This window comes from Myotis daubentonii, chromosome 9 (assembly GCF_963259705.1).
Source record: "Myotis daubentonii chromosome 9, mMyoDau2.1, whole genome shotgun sequence".
NCBI lineage: Eukaryota > Metazoa > Chordata > Mammalia > Chiroptera > Vespertilionidae > Myotis > Myotis daubentonii.
Window position 1 is genome coordinate 23108158 of NC_081848.1, and position 23987 is coordinate 23132144.

Genomic DNA, 23987 nt, shown 5'->3' on the forward strand with positions numbered 1-23987 from the left:
TTCATAGGTCAACACTCAGTGACTGAGCAACACCGGCCGGGCACCAGGGACATTTTTGTTTGCTGCTTTAAGACATATCTAATTGGACCCATTCTACCTTTTGTTGACATCAGTCCTGCTTGACTGAACCTTTGCATTCCATTAAAATGAAAAGAAGAGGTAATCCCAACATTTTTAATACTTAACATTATTTAAAAACATCTCTCATATAATGACCATAATTTACAGAGACATTTTTTCAAAGTAAGACCCCAGGGGTCAGGTGTATGCTCTGGTGTTTGTTTATTGAGACATAAGATTTTCTCTGTACATATTGTTTCTTTAAATATTTATTCCCAAAATTTTACAAAAGAGAATATCGGTGAATTAGCTGTGAGGACTGGAATAGAGGGGTTTATTTCTAATTTTTAAATTTGGACCTTTTTTTCCAAAAGAACTTCAAACCGGCTTTAAGAGAAATATAGGTAATAACAGGAAGGTCAGGTTATTTGTCCTCTTAGGGAAAAGAGGTACCCATTTAAAAGAGTTCAATGGTTCCCTCAACTTTCTGTCAGGTTTTATAGACATAGTTTGCAATCTTGTGTTGGTGCTTCTTGTGATCCATAGGACAAGATATTAAGTCACCAAAGTAACCAATTTGGGAAAACATGTGTTTACCATACGTTAAAACATACACCCAGCTTCCTACAATGTAAATTGACCTTATACACTGCCATTTACTGGTGAACATGCTTTGATTGCTTCCAGCTGAAAGGTTTGGTCATCGTGTAGCTGATTTACCAAATGGTCTCCTAGCATCGTTGGACCATTTTAGAAGATAAATATTCCATCAGTAGCCCAGTTGGAAAACTTTAAAGTATAGACAAACTGCGATGTTTTCCAGTAGGATGCATGGACTTTGAGCCCCAAGGCCTAGAAGAATGCATGCTGCATAATAGATGCTCAGCAAATATGTGTTGAATGAATGAATAGGAGTAGAGTGAAGATAATTCTAAAGACACAGCTTGATTATTGGCAGAACTTTATTTTAAAAAAATACAGCTATGCTTTCACTGTCCTAGCAGCCCTATGCTGGATTAAAACAAGGGTCAAGAAGCTTTAACCATATTTAAGCACTTGGCATACTACTCTAACTCGGTGGCTTAACTAATACTCTAAAATAATTTTAGAATTTTAAATACATACACATACACACACTCACATAAGTGTGGAGAACTATAAGAGAATATTAAATGTAAAGTTATATTAAATCCCAAGAAGATAGGATCAGAAGCCTACTTTATAGATTAGCATCAAATACTATAATTTTATTGATAGAAGCAGAAAAAAAAGGCAAAATGAAAGATCTTTCAAGTTCATGATTTGAACCAGTGTGTGGCTATTATTTGCTACCAAATCAATCTTTAACTCAGATTTCTCTAGAAAACTTGGTTTTCTATCATATAAAACACTCCATCAATGAAATACCTATTCATTCACAATCACACACACACACACACACACACACACACACACACACACACACACACTTTCACGTATGGGCTGAGAATGTGCCATTTTTACCATGGCCTTCCCGTGTTGTTGAGGAGAAAATGAGCGTTATAGGAAACAGATGAATTCTGTTAAGTTCTACATAGGTTGAGTGTAAAGCAAAGAGTGAGACTGAATATGGAAACCAAAGCCAACACATGGGAGCATATTTTTCTTTCAAAATATTTTATGTACTAGAGTTTGCACAACATCTTGGCAATGACAGCAAGCCTGTATAAGGAGGTGTTTTGTATTTCATAGCTAACATAAGAGCAAAAAAAATGAAGCATCAGCCAAATATTATTTCAATCATGAATTAAAAGAATGTAAGAATGTGTATGGTAGAGTCCTTGGGAAGGCCCCAGGGCTAGAAGCTACAAGGTTTAAAAATGTTCCACAAAATTCCATAAGAGAGCTTATCTCTTATGTTTCTATCTTTTGGTTTTGGGAAGGAATGAAACTAGATTTAGCACAGTCCATCTGTTTGATTAGAGAGAGAAAGAGATATGCTTGTGTTTTCTTGGCATGCAGATCCCCTATAAACCTTAGAGGAGTGTGGTTTTTACAGATTCCACTGGAAATTATTTTGATGATGTTTACCAATGTTGCCCACATTAAGCACTCTTTTCTTTCTCTTCATTTTCCCCCTTTCTACCTACTTTTTAATCTTTAAAAAAAATAGAAAATTGCCTAGCACATAGTAGATATTCAGTAAAATTTATCAAATTCATCATGGGTAACTAGACTAGGCATTAAGAGATCTGGATTTTAATTCTAAGGCACTAGTAGGTATCATATCACCTAATGGAAATTGTTATGCATTGCTTTTTACTGTAATGACTTTGAGTGAGTGCACATGTGGGGAAGTGAAGTGTGTTTCTTAGATTCCCAGGTAAACTATAAGCCAGAGATCATAACTTCAAATGCCTACATGGGTCACGCAAGCAATAGAAATGAGTAAAATGGGTGGATAAAATAAAACAGGGAATAGCGGAGAGTGTGGCCAACTGGAGAATGCCAAGGGCCAGCCTGTGTTTAAAGCATGATGGGAGCCACACACCTGCAATCCAAGTACCCTGCTTACAGCAGAAGCTCCTTCAGAGAGATCATTGTTCCTAAACCATCTGTCATATGTGAAATAATACAATAATAAGTAATAAGAAAAATATTAATTGCTAAAATTTATCAAGCACCTACTAAGTTCCTGGATCAGTTCTGAATTTCATTTGGTCTAATTTTATGTCATGAATAGAATTACCTCATTTTATAAATGACATTAAGGTACAATACTTAGTAAATGTATATTGGGTACTCTATACTATAATTAAATGTTAAGAAAGAAATAAAATAAAAAACAGGCCCTAGCTGGTTTGGCTCAGTGTATAGAGCATTAGCCCATGGACTGAAGGGTCCTGGGTTCGATTCTGGTCAAGGGCATGCACCTGGGTTGCGGCTCTATTCCAGGCCCTGATTGGGGCTGTGTAGGAGGCAACCAATGGATGTGATTCTCACATCGAAACTCCTTTCTCTCTGTCTCTCCCCCTCTCTCCAAAAATCAGTGGAAAAATATCCTTGGGTGAGGATTAACAACAATAACAAAACACACACACACACACACACACACACATACAAGCACAGCACAACGAGGAACAAAGTAGCAGGGCGCTGAGCTGAGCTCATAACCCAAATGAAAGAAGCACACTCCAAAAGACAGTCCATCAGATAATGACATTCTACTCATCTTCTGACATTTCCAGGTAGGAGGACGGAGGTAATTCCACAGATAGCTCACGATCTACAGCATAACTGAAACGATAACATTTCTGATAGAGCTGACACAAAACACCTTTCGGCCATCTGCAAGGCCTATCTATACCCCTTGCTTCACAACAAACAGACTCTTACTCCTTTATGTTGAAATAACTTTAACAATTATGAATAGCTATTGTTTATTCAGTGCTTACTACTGCTGAATATTTTGGGCATTGCATTATGTCCTCTAATTCTCAGAGACTGTTGTTCCCATTTTACAGATAAGGAAATTGAGGCTTTTGAACATGAATTAACTTCTCCCAGATCACACAGCTAATAAGAGCCAGAACTGGGATGTGAATCACGGCAGGCCTGTCTCTAAAGCTCATGGTTTTGTCTACGGCACCGCCAAGCAAAGAAGGCTGAAAGAAAAGTGAATTTAATTTTTCTATGTATGTTTGTCAACCGTATTTTGAAAACACAAAATCTTCCTTTCACATAGTCTTGCGCTAAACTCCAAATTATATCATAGAAAAGAGCAGACTGTTCCTATTCAGCTTAAAGTGAAGAGTGGAGGGCCAGCCACTGCCTCCAATGCATTCTCACCCTGATTTCTCCAACATGACTGGCTGTCTTTATGCTTCTCTGACCTCATCTCTTTCTCCCTGTCACAGCTCTGCTTTCCCCTCATTGGTGTGGGTGGACCTAAGATTCAACATGCAGTCTTCATATATTTTCTTCTCCATTTGCCCTCCAAGAGCACTCAACTCACAGATCCTTGATCGACGACCATTCTGTTAATGACACTCACGTGCTTGTCTCCCAGTCCACACTTTTAGTGGCTTGTAGGACATGTCGGGTGAAATCTTTCCCAAAAGCCATGATGGATGTAAAGTTGAGAGAACTGACTGGACATTGGGTTCCGATGTGTGAGAGGATGGTTCCTTTAAGCTGCTCAGAGATGGCTTTAATTATTTTAAATTAACTCGTGAGGAAGACCAATCCCCCTCCCCATCCCCACACCCCTGTCCTTCTCCCCAGTATACTCCCTTCCATGTGCCTGATTAAGGGGCTCACCCCTGAGGAAAGGGCTCAACAAACATATGCTTCGTGCACAGATGGGTTGGCACAGATTTAAAGTATGAACATCTTTCTCCTCGATGCTTCTCATCTCAACTGCAAAACAACAGAGTATAGTGATTGAGAACTGGAGTTCTGGACTCAGACAGACCCAGCTTCAAATCCTCCTGCAGGACGGACAGCTGCGTGATCTCTCTGAGCTAAGGTTTCTGGACTGCAAAGCTGGGATGATACTACTTCTTGCTCATTGTTTTGTTGGGAGGAGCAAACAGGAGAGATCAAGTAAAGTGTTAGGCACGGTGACGGGCCTGCAATAAGACTCAGTGCATGGTCACCTTTAAGATTACTGTGTATCCTTTTGCTTTTGAGGGCAGTTGGTGAGCTCTGTAGCCCCAGGGATTCCTAAAGCAAGGCCTTGCTTCCGACATCCCAGGCTTTTCTTAAAACTCAGCAGATAAGGAAAGAAAGGGAAAGAGATAAAAGGGAAGAGACTACTTACTAGATGACTACTGCTTGCCAGGCATCCTGAGAGTTGCTTTATCTTTTTAAGCTCTTGTGCCTTCACAGAGTTCAGTTGGGAATGAGAGTTGGATTTCATTGCTCCTACATAGCCAGTGTTTCTCAAAGAGTATTCCCTAGGCCAGTGGTCAGCAAACTCATTAGTCAACGAGCCAAATATCAACAGTACTTCTTCAAAATAGACTCGCCCAGGCCGAAAACCGACTTCTGCGCATGGGCCAAGAAGTTTAGTCACACTGTATGCATGCCCGCACGTGGTAATTTGTGGAAGAGCCACACTCAAGGGGCCAAAGAGCTGCATGTGGCTCACGAGCCGCAGTTTACCGACCACGGCCCTAGGCCAGTGGGCATTAGAATCACCTGAGCAGGTACCCGATCCACAGCCTCAGAATTTCTGGAGCAAGGCAAGGACATCTTTGACTTCACACTTGTATCATATAATCTAAAACTTGATCCTATATTTGCTTGTATCTTTACATGTAAGTCTGTAAGTTCTCCCTTAATAATAAAAGGGTAATATGCAAATAGACCAAACAGAACGGGTGGAACGAACGGCTGCTATGATGTGCACTGACCACCAGGGGGCAGATGCTCAACATAGGAGCTGCCCCCTGGTGGTCAGTGCACAGGGGGAGTGCCACTCAGCCAGAAGCCGGTGTCCCAGGCAGCACTAAGGATGTCCAACTGACAGCTTAGGCCTGCTCCCCGTGGGGCTAAGCCATCAGTCGGACATCCCCCAAGGGCTCCCAGACTGTGAGAGGGTGCAGGCCAGGCTGAGGGACCCCCCTACCCTGAGTGCATGAATCTCGTGCACCAGGCCTCTAGTTAGATGATAAAGTCTCCAAGGTGAGGACAATGCTTTCTAGTTTTCTTATAACCCCAACAGTATACAGCTCAATTCTAAACACATCATCAGAAGTTAATGAAAGTATTTGGCTGGGTTTGGCTTTCTCCACTGCAGGGTCCTGACCTGTCAATGCCTAAAGATTGGTAGAGACCATAAGTTAGAATGGCGATTCACTAGTAACCAGTATTATTTCATATACAATGTGAGTTTGCAGTCAGTACTTTTTCATTGCCAGCCAGTTGGGTGCTCTTATATTACTTATGCACTGAGATTTCTGACTTACTGACCAAGGAACAAAATTAACAAGACCGTGAAAAATGAAGTCCTTTTCAAGTTTGGGAGTGTTTGTAAAACAGAAGTCACAGGCCTTCCTGCCTCTTCATCGCCAGCGAGGCCCCTTCTGTTCAAAATGCTTATTCAAATTTTAAACATGTGAATCGAAACCTAATTTTCTTTGCAGGATCAGCATTGATATGCGCTAACCTTAGGGAAAAGGGAGAACTTGTTACTTTATGATGTGTTTGTTCCTGAGCAATTGCGAGGTTTGCCATATGTTTTTATGGCCGTTTTCTTTGAGGTTCCATAAACACCTTCTGGAATGTGGAGGTTCCCCCACCAGAGTCCTAGGGGAGCTTTTCCAGGGCCCCAATGTCACTGACCCAGCTGCTTCGGCTGCCGTGATATGCAATTATTTCTTCTACACTTAGAAAGCAATTCTCTGATCTCCAACCCGTTCACCATGTTTGATCTTAACAAGATGAAAAATGTTCGGAATCTCAGCTTATGATCTTTGTGATGCGTTTTGCTTCTTTCAACTCACAGTAGCTTTCTCCCTCCTTTCTCTTCTTTAGGATCAACACTCTGTGGTAGGCCAGAGCACAGGCCCCAGTCCAAGTCCCAACCCCTGCTCAAATCCAAACACTGGAAGCGGTTACATGAACTCCCAGCAATCACTGTTGAATCAGCAATTGATGGGAAAGAAACAGACTCTACAGAGGCAGATCCTGGAGCAGAAACAGCAGCTTCTCCTGCAGCAGCAGATGCTGGTGGATGCGGTAAAACTTTCTCCTAACGTCTACTGCGCGTACCTGCCAGCCCAGCAGAGGGAGTCCATTACTTGCCATTTCTATTTGCTGCCCTTCCTCTGTGCCTACTTATGGGTCAGCAAAAAGGGTGTCCTGTTTCTAAGAGAAGTTAATTCTATACATGTGAAGTGCTTGGGGGGGGGGGGGGGCAGGGAAACAAAAAAAACTTGATTTACCAGCTGCTGGACAGTTGGAATGCAGGGCACCTCAGCTAACTAGCCCTGCCCAGCCCAGGAATGTTTAGAAGCACCACCATGGGCGCTTGAATCAGGCAAAAGAAACCAGCCTTGTTCCGCAGCCCCGAGGGGCAGAAATAGTGAACAGAACTCTAACCATCTCAAATCCAAACTGATTTTAGAGATAAGAAAATTGTAAGCCCTAGCCGGTTTGGCTCAATGGATAGAGTGTCAGCCTGTGAACTCAAGGGTCCCAGGTTCGATTCCGGTCAAGGGCATGTACCTTGGTTGCGGGCACATCCCCAGTGGGGAGTGTGCAGGAGGCAGCTGATCCATGTTTCTCTCTCATCAGTGTTTCTAACTCTCTATCCCTCTCCCTTTCTCTCTGTAAAAAAATCAATAAAAAATATTTTTTTAAAAAGAAAGAAAATTGTAAAAGCAGTTTTAAAAGCCAACGTGGAGTTTCATAACTTAAGATTTGGCTTTCAAAATATAGCATCTCAAAATGGGGGATGTTTTTTTAAGAAAATGGAAAGTGTATTTCCCACTTTTATCATATAGAAGTAGCTTTAAAGAGAGGCAGGGCCATTATTTCCCACACATTACCCAAACATTAACCCTGTTCAGCGTTTATCTGTTCATTCCTTCTGTATTCTCAGACATTCACATACACCCAACAGCTGATCCAAACCCTTCCTGCCTCCTAGAACCAAGGCCCTATCTCCAAGTTTCATTCTCTCCCTTCAAACTGTTTGGCCAAATGAAAGAAGAAAGGGACAAGGTTAACCACCTTCAGGCTGATAGAACCAAGGAACACAGAAAAGAGAAAAAAAAAACAAAAAACACCACAAATTTTTATATTCAAGAACTTTGTAATAAGAGTCAAAAACCCAAGGTGTGATAAGTTCTACATTCCATTCAGTACATATTTAGTTCTTTACAATGGGAATTCAGCCATAAACAAGACAGACCCTGCCTTTGTCCCTAGGGAGCTTGGAGCCCCCTGGGGATGCTCAATAAATAGGCAACTGTAAGGCATGTGATTAAATGCTGTGATGTGGGAACTACTAGAAATGGTTCCAGAGAGGAAGTAGTATCTACTGAAGATCTGAAGGTGAAGTGGGAGGTGGAGGTGAGGAGCAAGGGTTTACAGCCAGAAGAGCCAGCAAATTCCAAGACTCAGAGACAATATACTACCTATCAGTTAGCTGAGGCATAGACCATGCACTAGGACAGAGAAAAGCCAGAGGGTAGAGCTTAAGAAATCAGAACCTACATTGTCTGAAAAGTAATGGAGAGGATGTTAAGGATTTTAAACAAGGAAGTACTAGATTCAGATTTGCATTATAATAAAGGTATACACATAGTAAGGAAAAATGTAATGGAGGAAAATATGAAATCCAACTGGAGAGATTGGGAATAGTCTCCCAGAAAAGGTAAAATTTGATTTTGAAGGACTATAGGATTCTAATGGATCCCAGGCAGAGGGTGTGTCAGAGATCAAAAGGCACAGCCTATGTGTGTATTTGTTAGTTGGTCTGAGATTTTATCATGAAATATTTAATACATAATGGAAAGTATGCATAATAATGTAATAATTATTTCTGTTTTATAAGGAATAACAAATGGAATAAGTTTAAAGTCCAAAGCATATGAGAAGAAATAGAAATACATTTATTTGAATTTGAATAAGAAATAGTGAGAAATAAATTTTCAGGTGACCTTGAGTATTGCCCTAAGGTATAAGGTTTAGGGGAACCGCCGACCTAAAGTGATACAGCTGATTTCTCCTATAAATCATAGTTTTGAAAACCCCAGTTCTCCAATCACTTGCTCCCACTTGTTTGGGTTGTTTTAGTTTTGTTTTTTACCTGATAACTAAATAGCTTAGAAACAAGGGTAGAGAGGGAGGAAAATGCACAATCTAAGACTGACTTCCTGGTTCCACTGTCATTCCCATCAATGCTACTAATTTGTTGAATTATAACATGCAGAGGTTGAATTTCTGGATTTCAGCTCTGATTAAAAGGCAAGGAAACATTCCATGAGGGTCCTATCCTGGCACCGGCCTAACTCTCATTGAGCCCCCGTTGAGTCACCACTGGGACAGGTGCAAAGGGCAGTGGCATGAGCTGCGAGAGATGAATGCGGGCTGCTGTTTTTGTGATTTTTATAAACCATTCACATTTCTCTTGTTTGGATGCCATTGAGGGTGCCTGTACTTGTTAGCATATCCAGGAAGAAACAGTCTTTGATACCACTTTACATTAGCATATGCTTTGTAGTCATTTGCAGTCAGTTGGCAAGGCCAGATCGGCGCCTAAATTGAGACATTTTCTCATGAAAGCGTTAGCCTTACTCTCTATTACTCTCCCGCCAATGAAGCACGAGGAGGGGCGATTGGTATTATTACAATGGACATCATCATTATCAACACGTTTCCTGCACCTACTATGTGCCAGGCACCACTCTGAGCTTTTTCAGAATTAAAGGATTAATCCTTGCAATAGGAGTATGTGGGAGGTCCTAGAATTATTCACATTTTACATTTTGAGATGGCAAAACGGAAGCAGGACAGATTCTCTCTATATTAGGTTTTTCGGTCCAAGATATTGGGTTATCCTGAGGCATTCGTTGATAAGTTAAATTCCATGTTCCACAGAAGTGGTCTCAGGGATGCCTGCGAGTTTACACTTTTTCACGGAATGGGAATGTTGCTCTCTTGGGAATGAAGCAGTCCCCACGCAGTGCTGAAGGTTGGTCTTGGCCACTCTGCAGTGACAATAGGCCTTTCTGTGATAGTCCATATGAAGGCCGCTACATCTACCTCGTTTGTGAACAAGTAGTTTAAGAAGCTCAAGTTTCCAGAGATGTATATGTTAACCCTTTGGGTAACTTAATTTAGCCCTCAGGAAAATAAAATAAAAACTCAATAATTAAATTGAATATATATAAATAAGTCCAAATTTGAAATCTAGTCTTTAATGAGGAATGAAAAGCCTAATTTCTTTCTCTCTCCCCCCCTCCCTCTTTCTCTCTCTCTTTCCTTTCTCTCTCTCCACATGAATCTGATTTTCTTCAACATAAACAGCAGAAACACCTAATTGCATAAAAAAGAAAAATAACAGATGCTTTTGAAAAAGAGAAGATTTCAGAAAGCCCCATGCTTGGCATAAAATTCAAAACTGTCAGCTTGCACAATAGTTTACAACAGGGACGGCTGGACTTTGCCACAGTTGGGTTCATAGAACATCTCAAAGCTGTTTTTTAAACATTTAGGGTTTGGGTAAACCCAAAGTTTCACCAACCACTTTTTCCCTTAATTCGTGAACCCATATTTAAAAGAAATGTAATCCATGTGTTTCTGATTCATTTACACTTAGCTCATCAAAATTGTGTTTTATATGAATTATTTGATGCCCCCCAAACCGTGTGAGCCTTTCAAGTTTTTTTTCTTCTTCGAAACAAGAATTTGAATTTGGTTTGTTGTTTTAAGGCTGTTGTTTTGTGGGGGTTTTTTTCCTGTATAGTAGATTTTTTTTCTACTTAGAAAGCCTGGAATTTGATGGGAAACTGAGATATCCATGGTTTAAGTAGCTTCTAAGTTAGGCAGTACAGATTTGGCTTTCATGTAATTTACCCATCTATCTGTTACATGGTCTTCGTTTCTATTTATTGACTTTTCTATAATTATATTGTTCTCTGTCTACCTAGGCCAATTATCTTTATCTTTGAAAATGGAGGTTGCTTTGGGGTGCAGTGAAGCAAGTTTAAAAATTTCCTGATCCATACTGAGAACGCAAAAAAGTAGCCCCCCGTGTCCCGATCTAATAGGACAGTCAGGCCTCTTTGTTCTCTGTTGGACATAAGCAATGTTACAAAATACTGACCTCAGACAGGGTTACTCTAAGACCATGATAAAATGAGACAAAATAAGGCCACTTCATAATTTTGTCTAAAAACAGATATAAACAAGGTAACTGTGCAACCCACAAAATATCAAAATCCCCCTCTTTGGCTAAATGAGTGACAGCTACTTCATTACTCAATCATAGAATCAACCTCACTTCCTGATAGCTGACAATCCAGAAAAAATCCTCACTTCCTTAAACACTCCCAAAATCACTCAACCAAAGCCCAAGTCCTGTGACAGGCTCTTTCTAACATGCTCCTACTGAAACACCCATGGGCCTCTGTGCAGTCTCCCTCATCCAAACAATAATAAACGACATTGGCAATATAAGTAGAGTGTTCCGTATTTCCTCTCTTAGCTCCCAAAGAAACCTGCTCTAAAGATCTAAAGGTAGGTGACTCCAGAGGAAGAAAAGAGGGAGCCTGGGAGATTTCTGTGCCTAGAGAATGGGGCACAGAGAAAGAGAGCCCTTGTCTGGGATGGCAGGAAAGAGCCTGAGTTTTTGACTCAGGATTTGGTTTCTCTTCTACACTTTGTGATCTTGGGTAAGCCACTAGCCTAAGGAAGCCTCTGCTTCTCAACTATGAAGTGGGAATAATCAGACCTACCTTCCTTGTTTATGAGGGGAAAAAGGAAGTAATATGCATATAGCACCTCTACCAGTACCTGATAGGTTATCTCCTCCTGTATAGAGTTGCCAGATTTAGCAAATAAAAGTACAGAATACCCCCAATGTCCTGTATTTTATCTGGAAATCCTACTCCTATGCCTTCTATACTCCGTGGGGCCAGACCTATATACAGGGTGGGGCAAAAGTAGGCTTACAGTTGTGAGTAGGTGAAACACAAAGCTATTCTTGTATTATTGCTTATTAATTACTAGGGGCCCGGTGCACGAAATTCGTGCACTGGGTGTGTGTGGGGAGGGGAGTGTCCCTCAGCCCAGCCTGCCCCCTCTCACATACTGGGAGCCCTCAGGCATTGACCCCCATCACCCTCCAATCACAGGATCGGCCCCTTGCCCAGGCCTGACGCCTCTGCCAGAGGTGTCAGGCTTGGACAGGGGACCCCCATCTCCCTCTGATTGCTTGCTCCACCCCCGCCCAAGCCTGACGCCTCTGACCCAGGCTTCAGGCCTGGGCAAGGGGACCATCATATCCCCCCAATCCCCGGCTCAGCCCCCCGCCCAGGCCTGATGCCTCGGCCAGAGGAGTTGACCCTCATCACCCTCCGATCTCCAATCACCGGATCGGCCCCTTGACCAGGCCTTTGGCCTCCGGCAGAGGTGTTAGGCCTGGGCAGGGGACCCCCAGCCCCCCACGGTTGCAGGCTCTGCCCCTGCCCAGGCCTAACACCTCTGGCCTAGGCGTCCAGCCCGGGCAGCGGGGACCTGCAGCTGCAGCGGCCCCACGATCATGGGCTCCGCTTTAGGCCCAGGCAAGGGACCCCTAGCTCCCGGGACTGCCAGCTTTGACCATGCCCAGCTCCCATCGCTGGCTCCACCCCTACTTCCTGCTATCACTGGCCAGGGCGGAAAAGGCGCCTGATTCTCCGATCATGGCTGGGGGGCAGGGCAAAGGCGGCCCCAGGGCGGCCCCTTTGCCCTGCCCCCCAGCTCTTAGCTCCCCCCTGGGTTTCTGATCACTGTCAGTGGCAGGGGGCTTCTTCCTGCTTTCCCTTTCGCCTCCCTCCATTGAGCATACATATGCAAATTAACCGCCATCTTGTTGGCAGTTAACTGCCAATCTTAGTTGGCAGTTAACTGCCAATCATAGTTGGCGGTTAACTGCCAATCATAGTTGGCGGTTAACTGCCAATCATAGTTGGCAGTTAATTTGCATATAACCCTGATTAGCCAATGAAAAGGGTATTCTCGTACGCCAATTACCATTTTTCTCTTTTATTAGATAGGATTGTACTATTTCCCATACAACCGACTATAAACCCACTTTGCCCCACCCTGTATAGGTGCCAAAGCATACCAAGTGTGCTACAAAATAAAACTAGAACTATCATCTCAAAAATCATACAAATTTAGTCCTCATCAAAATCTAATTGCAAAATAAAGAAAATAAGAGTAGTTACTACACCTAAAACACATGTCAAATGGTAAGGAAAGTAGAAGTTGCACTTCTATACAAGTTTATTGAAATGGAAAAGGATTTGTCTCTGAATTGAGACTAATAAATAAGGTCCATGATTCGTAGCTATGACTGAAGATTGTTCTCATATTCTTTTTTGAATAACAGTCTATAAATTTTTACAAATGACGAAGTAACAATGCAATTCAATATGTTTTCATTTGTGTTTTCAAGGAGAAAATTCCTTCACAAGATCAGATAAACAGACATTTGACAAGGCCACCCCCAGATTACAAAGACCAAAGAAGAAATATGAGTAACATGCAACCAACTGCTCAGTATTCTGGTAAGTGTTCTCAAAAATTAATAGAAATTGTAACTGTGAGAAGAAGAAAAATGTTCAGTTTTTACTATTTCCTCCTTTCCCCATCTTATATTTAATTGTAACATCTTTCTTAGACTACTTCATTACCACCCATATAACTTTCAGAGCAAGACCAAACTTGAATATTTGTAGTTTTCTCATCATTTCTTGCTTAATCTTATCCCGTATTCACATATTTCTTGTCCTGTATTCACATATTTCACTGCTCTTAGACTACCTCTGAGAGTTCAAAAAACTTAAATATTTTCTAACTGCTAGGTTCAACCATTCTCCTCCCAACATACTGTAAGGTAAGTAGACATTTCTTTCTGAGTCACATTGTGATTTGCTTTAAAGCCCAATCTTTTTCTCTCCACCTTTGGGCTCATATCCCTAACATAGATAGTCCTGCCACCAAGAAATAATTAAAAAGCAAGTTTAGCCCAGCCAGTGTGGCTCAGTGGTTGAGCATCAACCCATGAACCAGGAGGTCATGGTTGATGCCTGGTCAGGGTACATGTCCGGGTTGCAGGCTCGATCCCCAGTAGTAGATGTGCAGGAGGCAGTCAATCCATGACTCTCTCCCATCGTTGATATTTCTATCTCTCTCTCTCACTCTCCCTTCCTCTCTCTGAAATCAATAAAAACATTTTTTTAAAAAAGCAAGTTATGTTTTTATGAAATCTCTTAAAAATACCAAAGGTGACTGCATTCCAAATACAAAACTTCATAAATCTCTCAATATAACATGGGTGATAGGCACTACCCCTAAAATCTCTCTGCTCTTACTGTCTGAACTCCAAAACCTAGCCTGTGCTGGTCCTGCTTTCTCCTATTCACCAGCTATTCAAATCCCTGCTGCCCAGAACTCGCTGTACTTCCTTATGTCAGTTAAGTTTGCCTTGGAGTTTCCCAAACCCTCTCTGCTTTGCCTGTTACTTTCATCGTTCAGGAAGCCATAAAAAAGGTTGTCTAGAGACAAAGGAGCTGTGACTACTCCTGTGTGTTAACATTTTGTGGTCCTGTTACAAATATGTTGTTGTAATTTATGTCAACTTTTTCAAATGCACCAGATTGCCTCTCTCCCCTAAAATTGCGAAAGGGATATATGCATTCTACTCTCTAGATTGCTTTGCCTCGGCGAAAGTAGGATTCTCTAGTTGATTCTGTCCTCGAGAAGGTTGAAAGACAAGACGGTAGTGTGGTGAAGGTGGTGGTGGGGATGAAAGGCGGGACATCTGCAATACTTTCAACAATAAAGATAATTTAAAAAAAAAAAGACAGGATGGTGTTTATTTGGAGCATGGCTTCTAATACCATCCATGGCCTATCAGTGGTTTTATGGGAAATAAATATTATACAAAATTCAAGGTGGATGTTTGGGCTTTTCTTTTCCCATTCACATAAACGAATCCCTAGGGAGAGTAGTCTGAAGCTTGTTTGGTGGCTCTACTATGTTATCAGGGACCCAGGCTTCCTTGTTTTTCTCCTCCACCTTCTTTAGCTTGGAGCTTCTATTCCAAGGGTTGGTGTGTCCACCACACCTCCAGCCTTCATATCCATGTTCCAGATAAAAACATAGAAGAAGGGAAAAGTAACATGGCCTCCCAAATATATCAGGTTCCCTTTAAAAAAATTTTTTTAATTTATTGAGGTAACATTGATAAATAACATTATGTACATTTTAGGTGTACAACAGTATTTGATATCTGTATACTTTACTGTGTGCTCGCCACCAAAAGTCTAGTTTCCTTCCATTGCCATGTATTTGACCCCCTTTGCCCATTTTCTCATCCCCCTCCCAAATCTCTTCCCCTCTGGTAACCACCATTCTGTTGTCTAGATCGATGAGTTTGTTTTTGTTTTGTCAGTATGTATGTTACTTTTTGTTTTATATTCTACATATGCATGAAATATGGCTTTTGTCCATTTCCATCTGACTTATTTCACGTAGATCTATACATGTTATCACAATTGGCAATATTTCATCTTTACTTATGGCTAAGTAGTATTCCATTGTATATGTATAGGGTGGAGCAAAAATGGGTCTACAGTTGTGGGTACGCAAAACACAGGATTTATTCGTGTATTAATTATTGTATTATTTTCCATATGAACAACTGTAAACCTACTTTTGCCCAACCATATACATATATATATATATATATATATATATATATATATATATATATATATATATTACATTTTCTTTATACATTCATCCATCGATGGACATTTAGGTTGCTTCCATATCTTGGCAATTGTAAATAATGCTACAGTGAACATAAATGAGATTCCCTTTTAAACATAGATTTCTTAACCCAGCCATTTGTGACTCAGTTGGTTGAGCATTGCCCCATATGCCAAGAGGTCACTGGTTCAATTCCTGGTCAGGACACATGCCCAGGTTGTGGGCTTAATCCCCAGTAGGGGGTGTGCAGGAGGCAGCTGATCAATGTCTCTCTCTCTCTCTCTCTCTCTCTCCCCCCTCCTGCTCTCTCAAATCAATAAAAATATTTTTCTCACTTAATAACTTCTATCTTTAACCAGGATTTATTCATATGGACCCCCACCCCATAAGAAAATTTGGGAAATGTGGTTTTTCAGCTGAGAATATTACTAGAAAGTCAAGGCTCTGTTTCTAAGGAGGACAGGGCAGTTGGAAATGTGGTAGGCACTTAGAAGTCTCTTCCACAGTGCATATGGGCATTTCCCTCAGCATCCAACTGCTGACCCCCAAGTGGGTAAGAATCACTGCTCTAGAGTGTTGTACTTCCGAGTCTTCTGAGAATGAGGTCATCAGCAAGCACAGCACCAACTCTTTCATTTTTATCTTAATCTCAATATAATAATAATCACTTTGCCCAGGTGTTAATATGAGAAATGATGCATGGAAAGCACCTGTAATGATTTCTACCACATATTAGGTGCTTCTAAATAGTAATTGCAAATAATAGTTTGTGGTCTTTATGGAAACTCTGTCTGGTTGTTTAAAAATCCTGGTCTCATAAACTTCCTCAGGGCATACGGTTAAAATAGAGCACACACAGAGGGAGTGATTTTTAGGACCTCTACATTTGTTTCCATTGCATTTTCATAGTGTAAAGTCCCTTCTCATGAAACCTTCAGATGCCAAGATGACGTTGTTTAACCTCGTTAGCAGTCTGTGGACTCTGAGGTACTGTTCAAGTATCTCCTACCGGACTCTGGTCCCTCTTCATCAAACATTTGCTGCCCTACACAGGGCAGGGCCCCGTGCTAAGCCTGGAGATACAGGACACTGGTCCTGCCTGCGAGGGGTGTATCATCTGGTTGGAGGCATATTTTAAAACAAATAGCAAGGCCATCGGTCTAGCAATACCATGCTAGCCGTGCTCAAGCAACAGGGGATCTCCTAGGGCAGTGACGGCTAACCTTCTGAGCTCGGCGCGTCAGCATTTTGAAAAACCCTAACTTAACTCTGGTGCTGTGTCACATAGAGAAATTTTTTGATATTTGCAACCATAGTAAAACCAAGACTTATATTTTGATACAGTGGGGCCTTGACTTACGAGTGTCCCGACTAACGAGTTTTTCGAGATATGAGCACCCGGTTTTTTGCTTTGAGTTGCGAGCTAAAATTCAGGTTACGAGCCAGCTTCAGATACCCCACCGCTAGTTGGCGCAGCGAATGTCACAGTGAACACCACAACATCAGCCCAGCATCACGTGTCTCACTCGTTCACTTTTTGATTTGACATACGAGTAATTTCAGTTACGAGCTCCATCACGGAACGAATTAAACTCGTAAGTCAAGGCCCCACTGTATTTGTTTTATATATTTAAATGCCATTTAACAAAGAAAAATCAACCAAAAAAATGAGTTCACGTGTCACCTCAGACACGCGTGTCATAGGTTCGCCATCACTGGCCTAGGGTTACAATGGCAGCCGTGCTCTCCTCATGCCATTCTCATAGTCATATGTGTGTCCAGTTCTCTGTTTCTCAATATCTCTGATTCTCTGGAGGGAGAGTACTTTAAAAGAGTATCTCTCTCCAAGGTACGTCTTTGCTTCAATCTCTCATTCACTCATTCATTCATTCAAAAGATATCAATTGACTACCTACTTTGCACCGTCCACTAGACTTGGAGAATATGACAGTGAACAAAACAGCCAAAAATTCTTTCCCTTGTGGAACTTATCATCCAGCACACACTTTAAAAAAATCTTTCTGACATCTCACTTTTGCCTCTCAAGATGTCTTCCAATGATGACTTGAATCTCCCCAAGCCAGGAAGATTCCAATGTGTTGATTAATCGCTATCTTATGTGTGGAGCCTCTCCGTTCAGCAGCCCATCATTGGCTGGTCCCACATCCAATGACTTGTTGACAGGCATCAATGTAGCTGACAGGTCCTTTGAGGCTCCATGGATTTCCCAATACAAAGGCTAAGTGCTAAGTTAAAACTTTAAAAAGCAAATGCTACTTGAGAGAGGAGGCTGGAATATTAGGGGAAGTTTAATGAAGAACCTTGGCCTGAGCCTTGAAGAACAGAGAGGGCTCAGTGAGGCAAGAAGGACATCAGATGAGAGGGAAATGGCATGAGCAAAGGGAGCTCAGGGTGTATGGATAACAGTGCAATAGTAACTGTACCTCCTGGAGCAGAAGGCTTTCCGTATGGAAATAACCACAGGAACACTGATTGCATTGAATTCCAGATGTTTAAAGAGATAGGAATTTATCCTCTGGCCACACACAGGAGCCACTCCTGGCAACTTCTTGAATAGGGATGATACAGTTGAAGAATTGGACATAATTTTCAAGGTGATAGGTTTGGCCTTGATAAGTTATTGCAAAGTTCTAAAAAAGAGGAGATAACCTACTGCTATGAATTAATATAATTATCTTCTTTTCCTTAGGTGGCTCATCAACAGTGAGTTTAAACTCTAACCAGACTTTGACAAACCCAGTTTCAACACACACCATTTTAACTCCAAATTCCAGCCTCATGTCTACTTCCCATGGAACAAGAATGCCATCGTTATCCACAGCAGTTCAGAACATGGGGATGTACGGGAGTCTGCCTTGCAATCAACCTGGCACATACAGTGTCACGTCAGGAATGAATCAATTGACCCAGCAGAGAAACCCAAACCAATTGATAGCAAATCAAAACAACCCTCTCATGCCACGGCCACCTACCTTAGGGCCAACCAGTAATAATAATGTGGCCACTTTTGCAACGGGACCTGTTGGCAATTCACAACAACTGAGACCAAACTTGACCCATACTATGGGAAGCATGCCAGCACAAAGAACATCGAACGTAATGATCACATCCAACACAACAGCACCAAACTGGGCCTCCCAAGAAGCGACAACCAAACAGCAGGAAGCCCTGAAGTCCGCAGGAGTCCGCTTCCCCACAGGTACACCTGCAGCCTATACTCCAAACCAGACCTTGCAACAGGCGGTAGGTAGCCAGCAATTTTCCCAGAGGGCAGTGGCTCCTCCTAATCAGATAACACCAACGGTGCAAATGAGACCTATGAACCAAATGGGCCAGACGTTGAATGGACAAACCATGGGTCCACTCAGAAGTCTGAATCTCAGGCCCAATCAGCTGGGCACACAGGTTTTGCCCAGTTTGAATCAGTCAGGAACAGGGTTGAGTCAGCCAAGGACAGGCATAAGCCAGCCACCGTCTCTGACACCTGGCAACTTCCCCTCTCCCAACCAAAGTTCCAGGGCTTTTCAAGGAACTGACCATGGCAGTGACTTAGCTTTTGACTTTCTCAGCCAACAGACTGATAACATGGGCCCTGCCCTCAACAGTGATGCTGATTTCATTGACTCTTTACTGAAGACAGAGCCTGGTAATGATGACTGGATGAAAGACATAAATCTTGATGAAATCTTGGGGAACAACTCCTAAAGGAGAAAAGGGAGACAATTCACCAAGTCCAAGCACTAAAAGGCAGTATTTTACAAGGACCCTGGAAAGGCCAACTGTTGACTCTTAGTTGGGCTACATCAAGATACCGTGGCTTGGAAATGGAAAGCAGAAAGCAGTCAACATTTTGGTCCAAATGCTTGTTTTAAATCTCAAACCTGAAAGTAAAACATTGGGATCACTTTTCCCTGTCTAAACTCCAGGACATAGTATCCAATTGATCCAAACAGAACTGTGATGTTGATGTGTAATTAGCGGTGTAACATAGGTTGCCCAAGCTCCTTTTCTCCCTGAAAGAAAAGTAATACAACTTTTAGCTTGTTTAAACCCCATGTCATGCGGAGGTATTAGTTCCAAGCAACAACAAATTCCTTAATTTGCTCTAATAGATACAAGTGTGGTTTGATCTTTCCACTTTACCTTTTCATTTAGTTTTTCTAAAATTTCCTAGATTGAAATGTTATAGGTTTTTTTGCAGTAACCAAACACTGTCCTGAGTAAAGAAAAGCTGGAGGACCTAGAGAACATTCAGGGAATTGTGAAATATCTTCCCCACATATCCTGTACTTCAGTGAGATGCTGTGTCTAGTGATGAAACATTGAAGCCTGAATACAGAGCTGTCCAACTCTATTTGGGCTTCCACAGCCAATTTCTGAATCCGTGTCCAAGTCTTAGATACAATCACCTGTCCGAATCATACTGAAATATTAGTGCACATGTCTACATCAGTTTTCACTATTTTAACAAGAAAGCACCCATTGGTCATTGCTGTAAAGGAGATTTATTTGGCCACAGATAACATGGGGTGTTACTTATTATAATGGTCCCTGCTGGTTAGTTCCCCAGCTGAGTGAAATTGAGTCTGATCCTCCCTGATTACTTTGATGAACAGAGACTGATTTGTAAGGAAAGGAAGTTTTGGGGTCAGAACTGAGATTACTAGGTATCATGTTTTGGTTGAAGATAAGAAGCAAAAGATCAGACCAGGGATGGTGAGTATGGGTCGGTACAAGTCTATTTCCTAGGGTTTGAAGGGAAGCATAATTGAGAGAGAAAATAAGCAAACCTTATTTGGACGTGTATTGTGTGGGTAAACAGCTAAATGGAGTGTGATCTCCTAGTAGCAGTCTACTCATTCCTGTGTCCCTGAAGGGAAGAATCATTGCCCCCAGCTAGATGGACCGGTTTGCTCCCTCAGGGCTCGGCACTGTCTCAAAGAAAGTTTCCCTTGAGTCACATAACCTCAGTGCCCACAATGCAGATCAGCTGTAAAATGGGGAAGATGTGTGCTGATTTGAGAGGGCTGCAAAATACCGCTATCATTTTCCTCATTACAGAGGAACACAGATTAGCTTCTGCTTTTTTAGTTATATACTCACATACTCAATTATCAAATGTAATTTATCTGAAGTCATTTAACAACTAAATCTTTACGTATCTGTTCTTAAAAAGAATACATTTTGAAAGTTCTGCAAAACCCTCTCCCATTCTTTCAAATGTCTAGAAGCACCCTCTTTTACACACACCAACATCACTGGCCCAGAGTCTTTTCTGTGCTAGGCTGTAAATATAAATGAATTACTTGTTTTGTAAACTTTTGTAAAGAATATTTTGGTAGAAATACTTAAAACATATTCTTTGGGTTATATTTATACGTATGTGAAATAAATATACTATCAAAAGGTTATATTTTATACAAAAAGTAAATTGTTACCTTTTGTATGCTAATATACAAAGTTTTGTATAATATGATGGTTTATTTTTAGCTCCACACTTAATCCATAGGCGGTCAAGTGGGAACTTTTAAAAACTATCAGGAGGCTTATTAGACAAAGTTATATTCTGAAACCTCAATAAGAAAAAAGCATTCCAGGTTTCAATCCTTTCCTTTTTTTTTCTTTTTTTTTCCTTTTTTGCTCCAAAATTCCCATAGTTCTTGTGTCTTGTTTGATTATTCTGCTGTGCACATTGTATTGGTCCTTGTTGCATGTGGTCTACTGTGTGTTTTCCCATTTTGTAGAACAGAGTTTCTCCATGCAAAAATGTAAGGAAAAGTTATGTACATAGAAACACTTTTATTTTATGGCTCCTCCATGTTACTGTATATATCTGCCAGCACTTCCCCATCACACTCCCGTGACTCAGCTTATTTTTACCCTAACATAAATAGTATGTTTTGTAGTAGCTATCAAATTTAAGAGATAAAGCAATCAGGATGTTTGGATTTTCTTCTATCGTAATGTGAATTTTATAATTAATGTCTATTTATTCAGCTATTCATTAAAATACAGGATTCTTTGGAAAAAAATGGTGTAGTCTACAGTTTCTGTTTGTTGGCAGCCTATTACCAAAGATGACATAATTTTTCCTGAAAGCTGAGATAATGACAATTTGATAGACGTACGTAGCCAAAACTTGACGACTTACAACTTAAAAACTATTGGAATACGATCTCTCATTTATAGAAATACCAGAGTACGTAATTGTTGGCAATGTTTCTCATTCTGACGATAGTATAAAGGAGGTAGAAGTAGTTTTTCTTTTTTTAATTCAAAGACTAGAAAGCAATTCAAGCAAATAATTCATTCTCGGCTTTGTGTTAGCCCAATAAAGATAGATAACTCTGCTCTATGTGAATGCACTAATATTACTTGCATTACTGTAACTGTACCCATAACTGTAAAGATTTCAACTTGTAAAACAAGTATTTTGTATTGCGTGTTATCTTATGTGTTAAAAAAATAGTTTTTAAAAATTCAGAAGTGGTTTTCTTGTATGAAATCAGAATTTCAGTCACCGACAATGTTGCTGCTACATCACAGAAAGTTCAAAGAACTATTAATAGTGATGGACAAATTTATTCTCTGGGAAGTTTCTAACACCAGTGAAATGCTTACTTGTCTAATTTTACTGTTCTTTAGTTCATTAAGATCCTATATATTCGCCTATTACTATTCTGCAGGCCATGCAGCTAGTAAGTACTGAAGAAAAACTGCCTGACTCTCAGGCAAGGTGTGGGCCTTTGCATGGCCTGCTGTGTAGCTGAGTGAACACAGGGCCAGGTAGACATGGCCTCACTGTGCATAGTTCTTGAGAGTTAAAGAGGTTGAAGAAGGATGGGATTTGTAGGAGGCAAAGGAGCTATTCTAACCAAATTTCTTGCTCTACTGTTGAAATATATTGCCAGAATTCCATTGTCCCTCTCCCCTCTGCTAAAAGGATGTGTGACATTTTCCTTCTTACTAGCATTGTTAGTGGAGCAATAATAAGAATTGACATTTTATATAGTCACTCTCCAATGATTCTGGAAGGTTAGATAGTAAACAAAATCGACATCAATGAATTCATATTATTAGAAAGAAATATATAATTCTAAAATGATCCATGAATCCCACCTCCAACCCATGGAAGTAGATCCGAGAAAGGGAATGAGAAAATAAAAGTTAAGTGCAAAAACAACAAAAAAACTGGGTAGCTCAGTTTCTACCCATTCTGTGGTTGCCAAAGGCAGTTCAAATTCTTAAATGTTTTCTCCACTACTTCCATTTTATATCTCTGTAGCTGCATTTCCTCACCCAAAAAATGAGGTGGTGAGGTGGAAATAGATTACCGTTTCTCTCCAACTCTAAAACTCTGCAATTGATTTTTTCCCCCAAAACTAAGTGAAAAATTAACCAAAAAAGACTCAATAGTATCATTTTTTAAAATAAAATAATTCACTTAACCTTTTAAAGAATTTCTTACTGGCAGTCAATTTTATTTTACAAAGCAGCCATCACCATAAAAATGAAATTCTATGAAAATGAGATTTCATCATAAATAGGCCAGAAGTCACTTAGACAAACAGAAGGGCAATGCCAATTTAGGTGCCCACTGACTGAATACAAGTCAAGTCCTGAAAGGCAAGCTTGAATGTGATATTAAATGGTCATTTCCCTGTGAGATCATAGAATTTCATAAAGAAAATATTTGCCTACATGGGAGGAGAAAACTTACTTTCAGTAGTGCATTCCATTGGTTATACATTAACAAGTTTTTTATGAGTTTTAAAGGATAATGTAACATCTTTTAAATATGCTTCCTAAATTCTTATAATAGGAAAAGTACAATAGTGCCCTAGTATCAACCTCATTGGCAACAATAACATGATTAAAACGTTATATCTTGAGAATTAAGAAAACATATTGACCATAGATTTTTATTTTTAATAAGTGTTTTTATTGATTTTAGAGAGGAAGGGAGAGGGAGAGAGATAGAAACATCAATGATGAGAGAGAACCATTGATTGGCTGCCTCTTGCATGCCCCACACTGGGGATGGAGCCCACAACCTGAGGATGTACCTTGACCGGGAATTGAACCCTGACCTCCTTGTTCATAGGTCCACATTCAACCACTGAGCCATGCTGGCAAGAAGACCATAGATCTTAAAAACCAAATGCTGTTGTCCCTGATCTGAATGCAGTAATATTAAGAGGGGGCTTTCATTTGTTTGTATAAATAGTATTTTAAATTTTCTTTTTACCAAATTTAATTCATCTTTAGTTCCAGGTGGTGCATAAATATATTGATTTTTTAATATAAAGTATACACACTTTGAATAATTATTAATTCCAATGGATTACATCTGAAAAGTAAGAAACATCAATAGAGCTATCAGCTGTTAAGTGTGCATACATTTTGGGGGGATGTTCTGTATATAGAAC

General features: G+C 40.7%; 1 protein-coding gene across 1 annotated transcript in view; it reads left to right on the top strand.

Annotated features, from left to right (window-relative positions):
• Positions 1-22036, top strand: part of MAML2 (mastermind like transcriptional coactivator 2) — a 357003-nt gene extending 334967 nt beyond the window's left edge. Inside the window, exons 3-5 of the mRNA XM_059708082.1 lie at positions 6580-6783; positions 13217-13328; positions 18248-22036. Coding sequence (XP_059564065.1) covers positions 6580-6783; positions 13217-13328; positions 18248-19263 — 1332 coding nt within the window. The 3' untranslated portion in view covers positions 19264-22036. The remainder of the gene's footprint in view (positions 1-6579; positions 6784-13216; positions 13329-18247) is intronic.
• The last annotated feature ends 1951 nt before the right edge of the window (positions 22037-23987 follow it).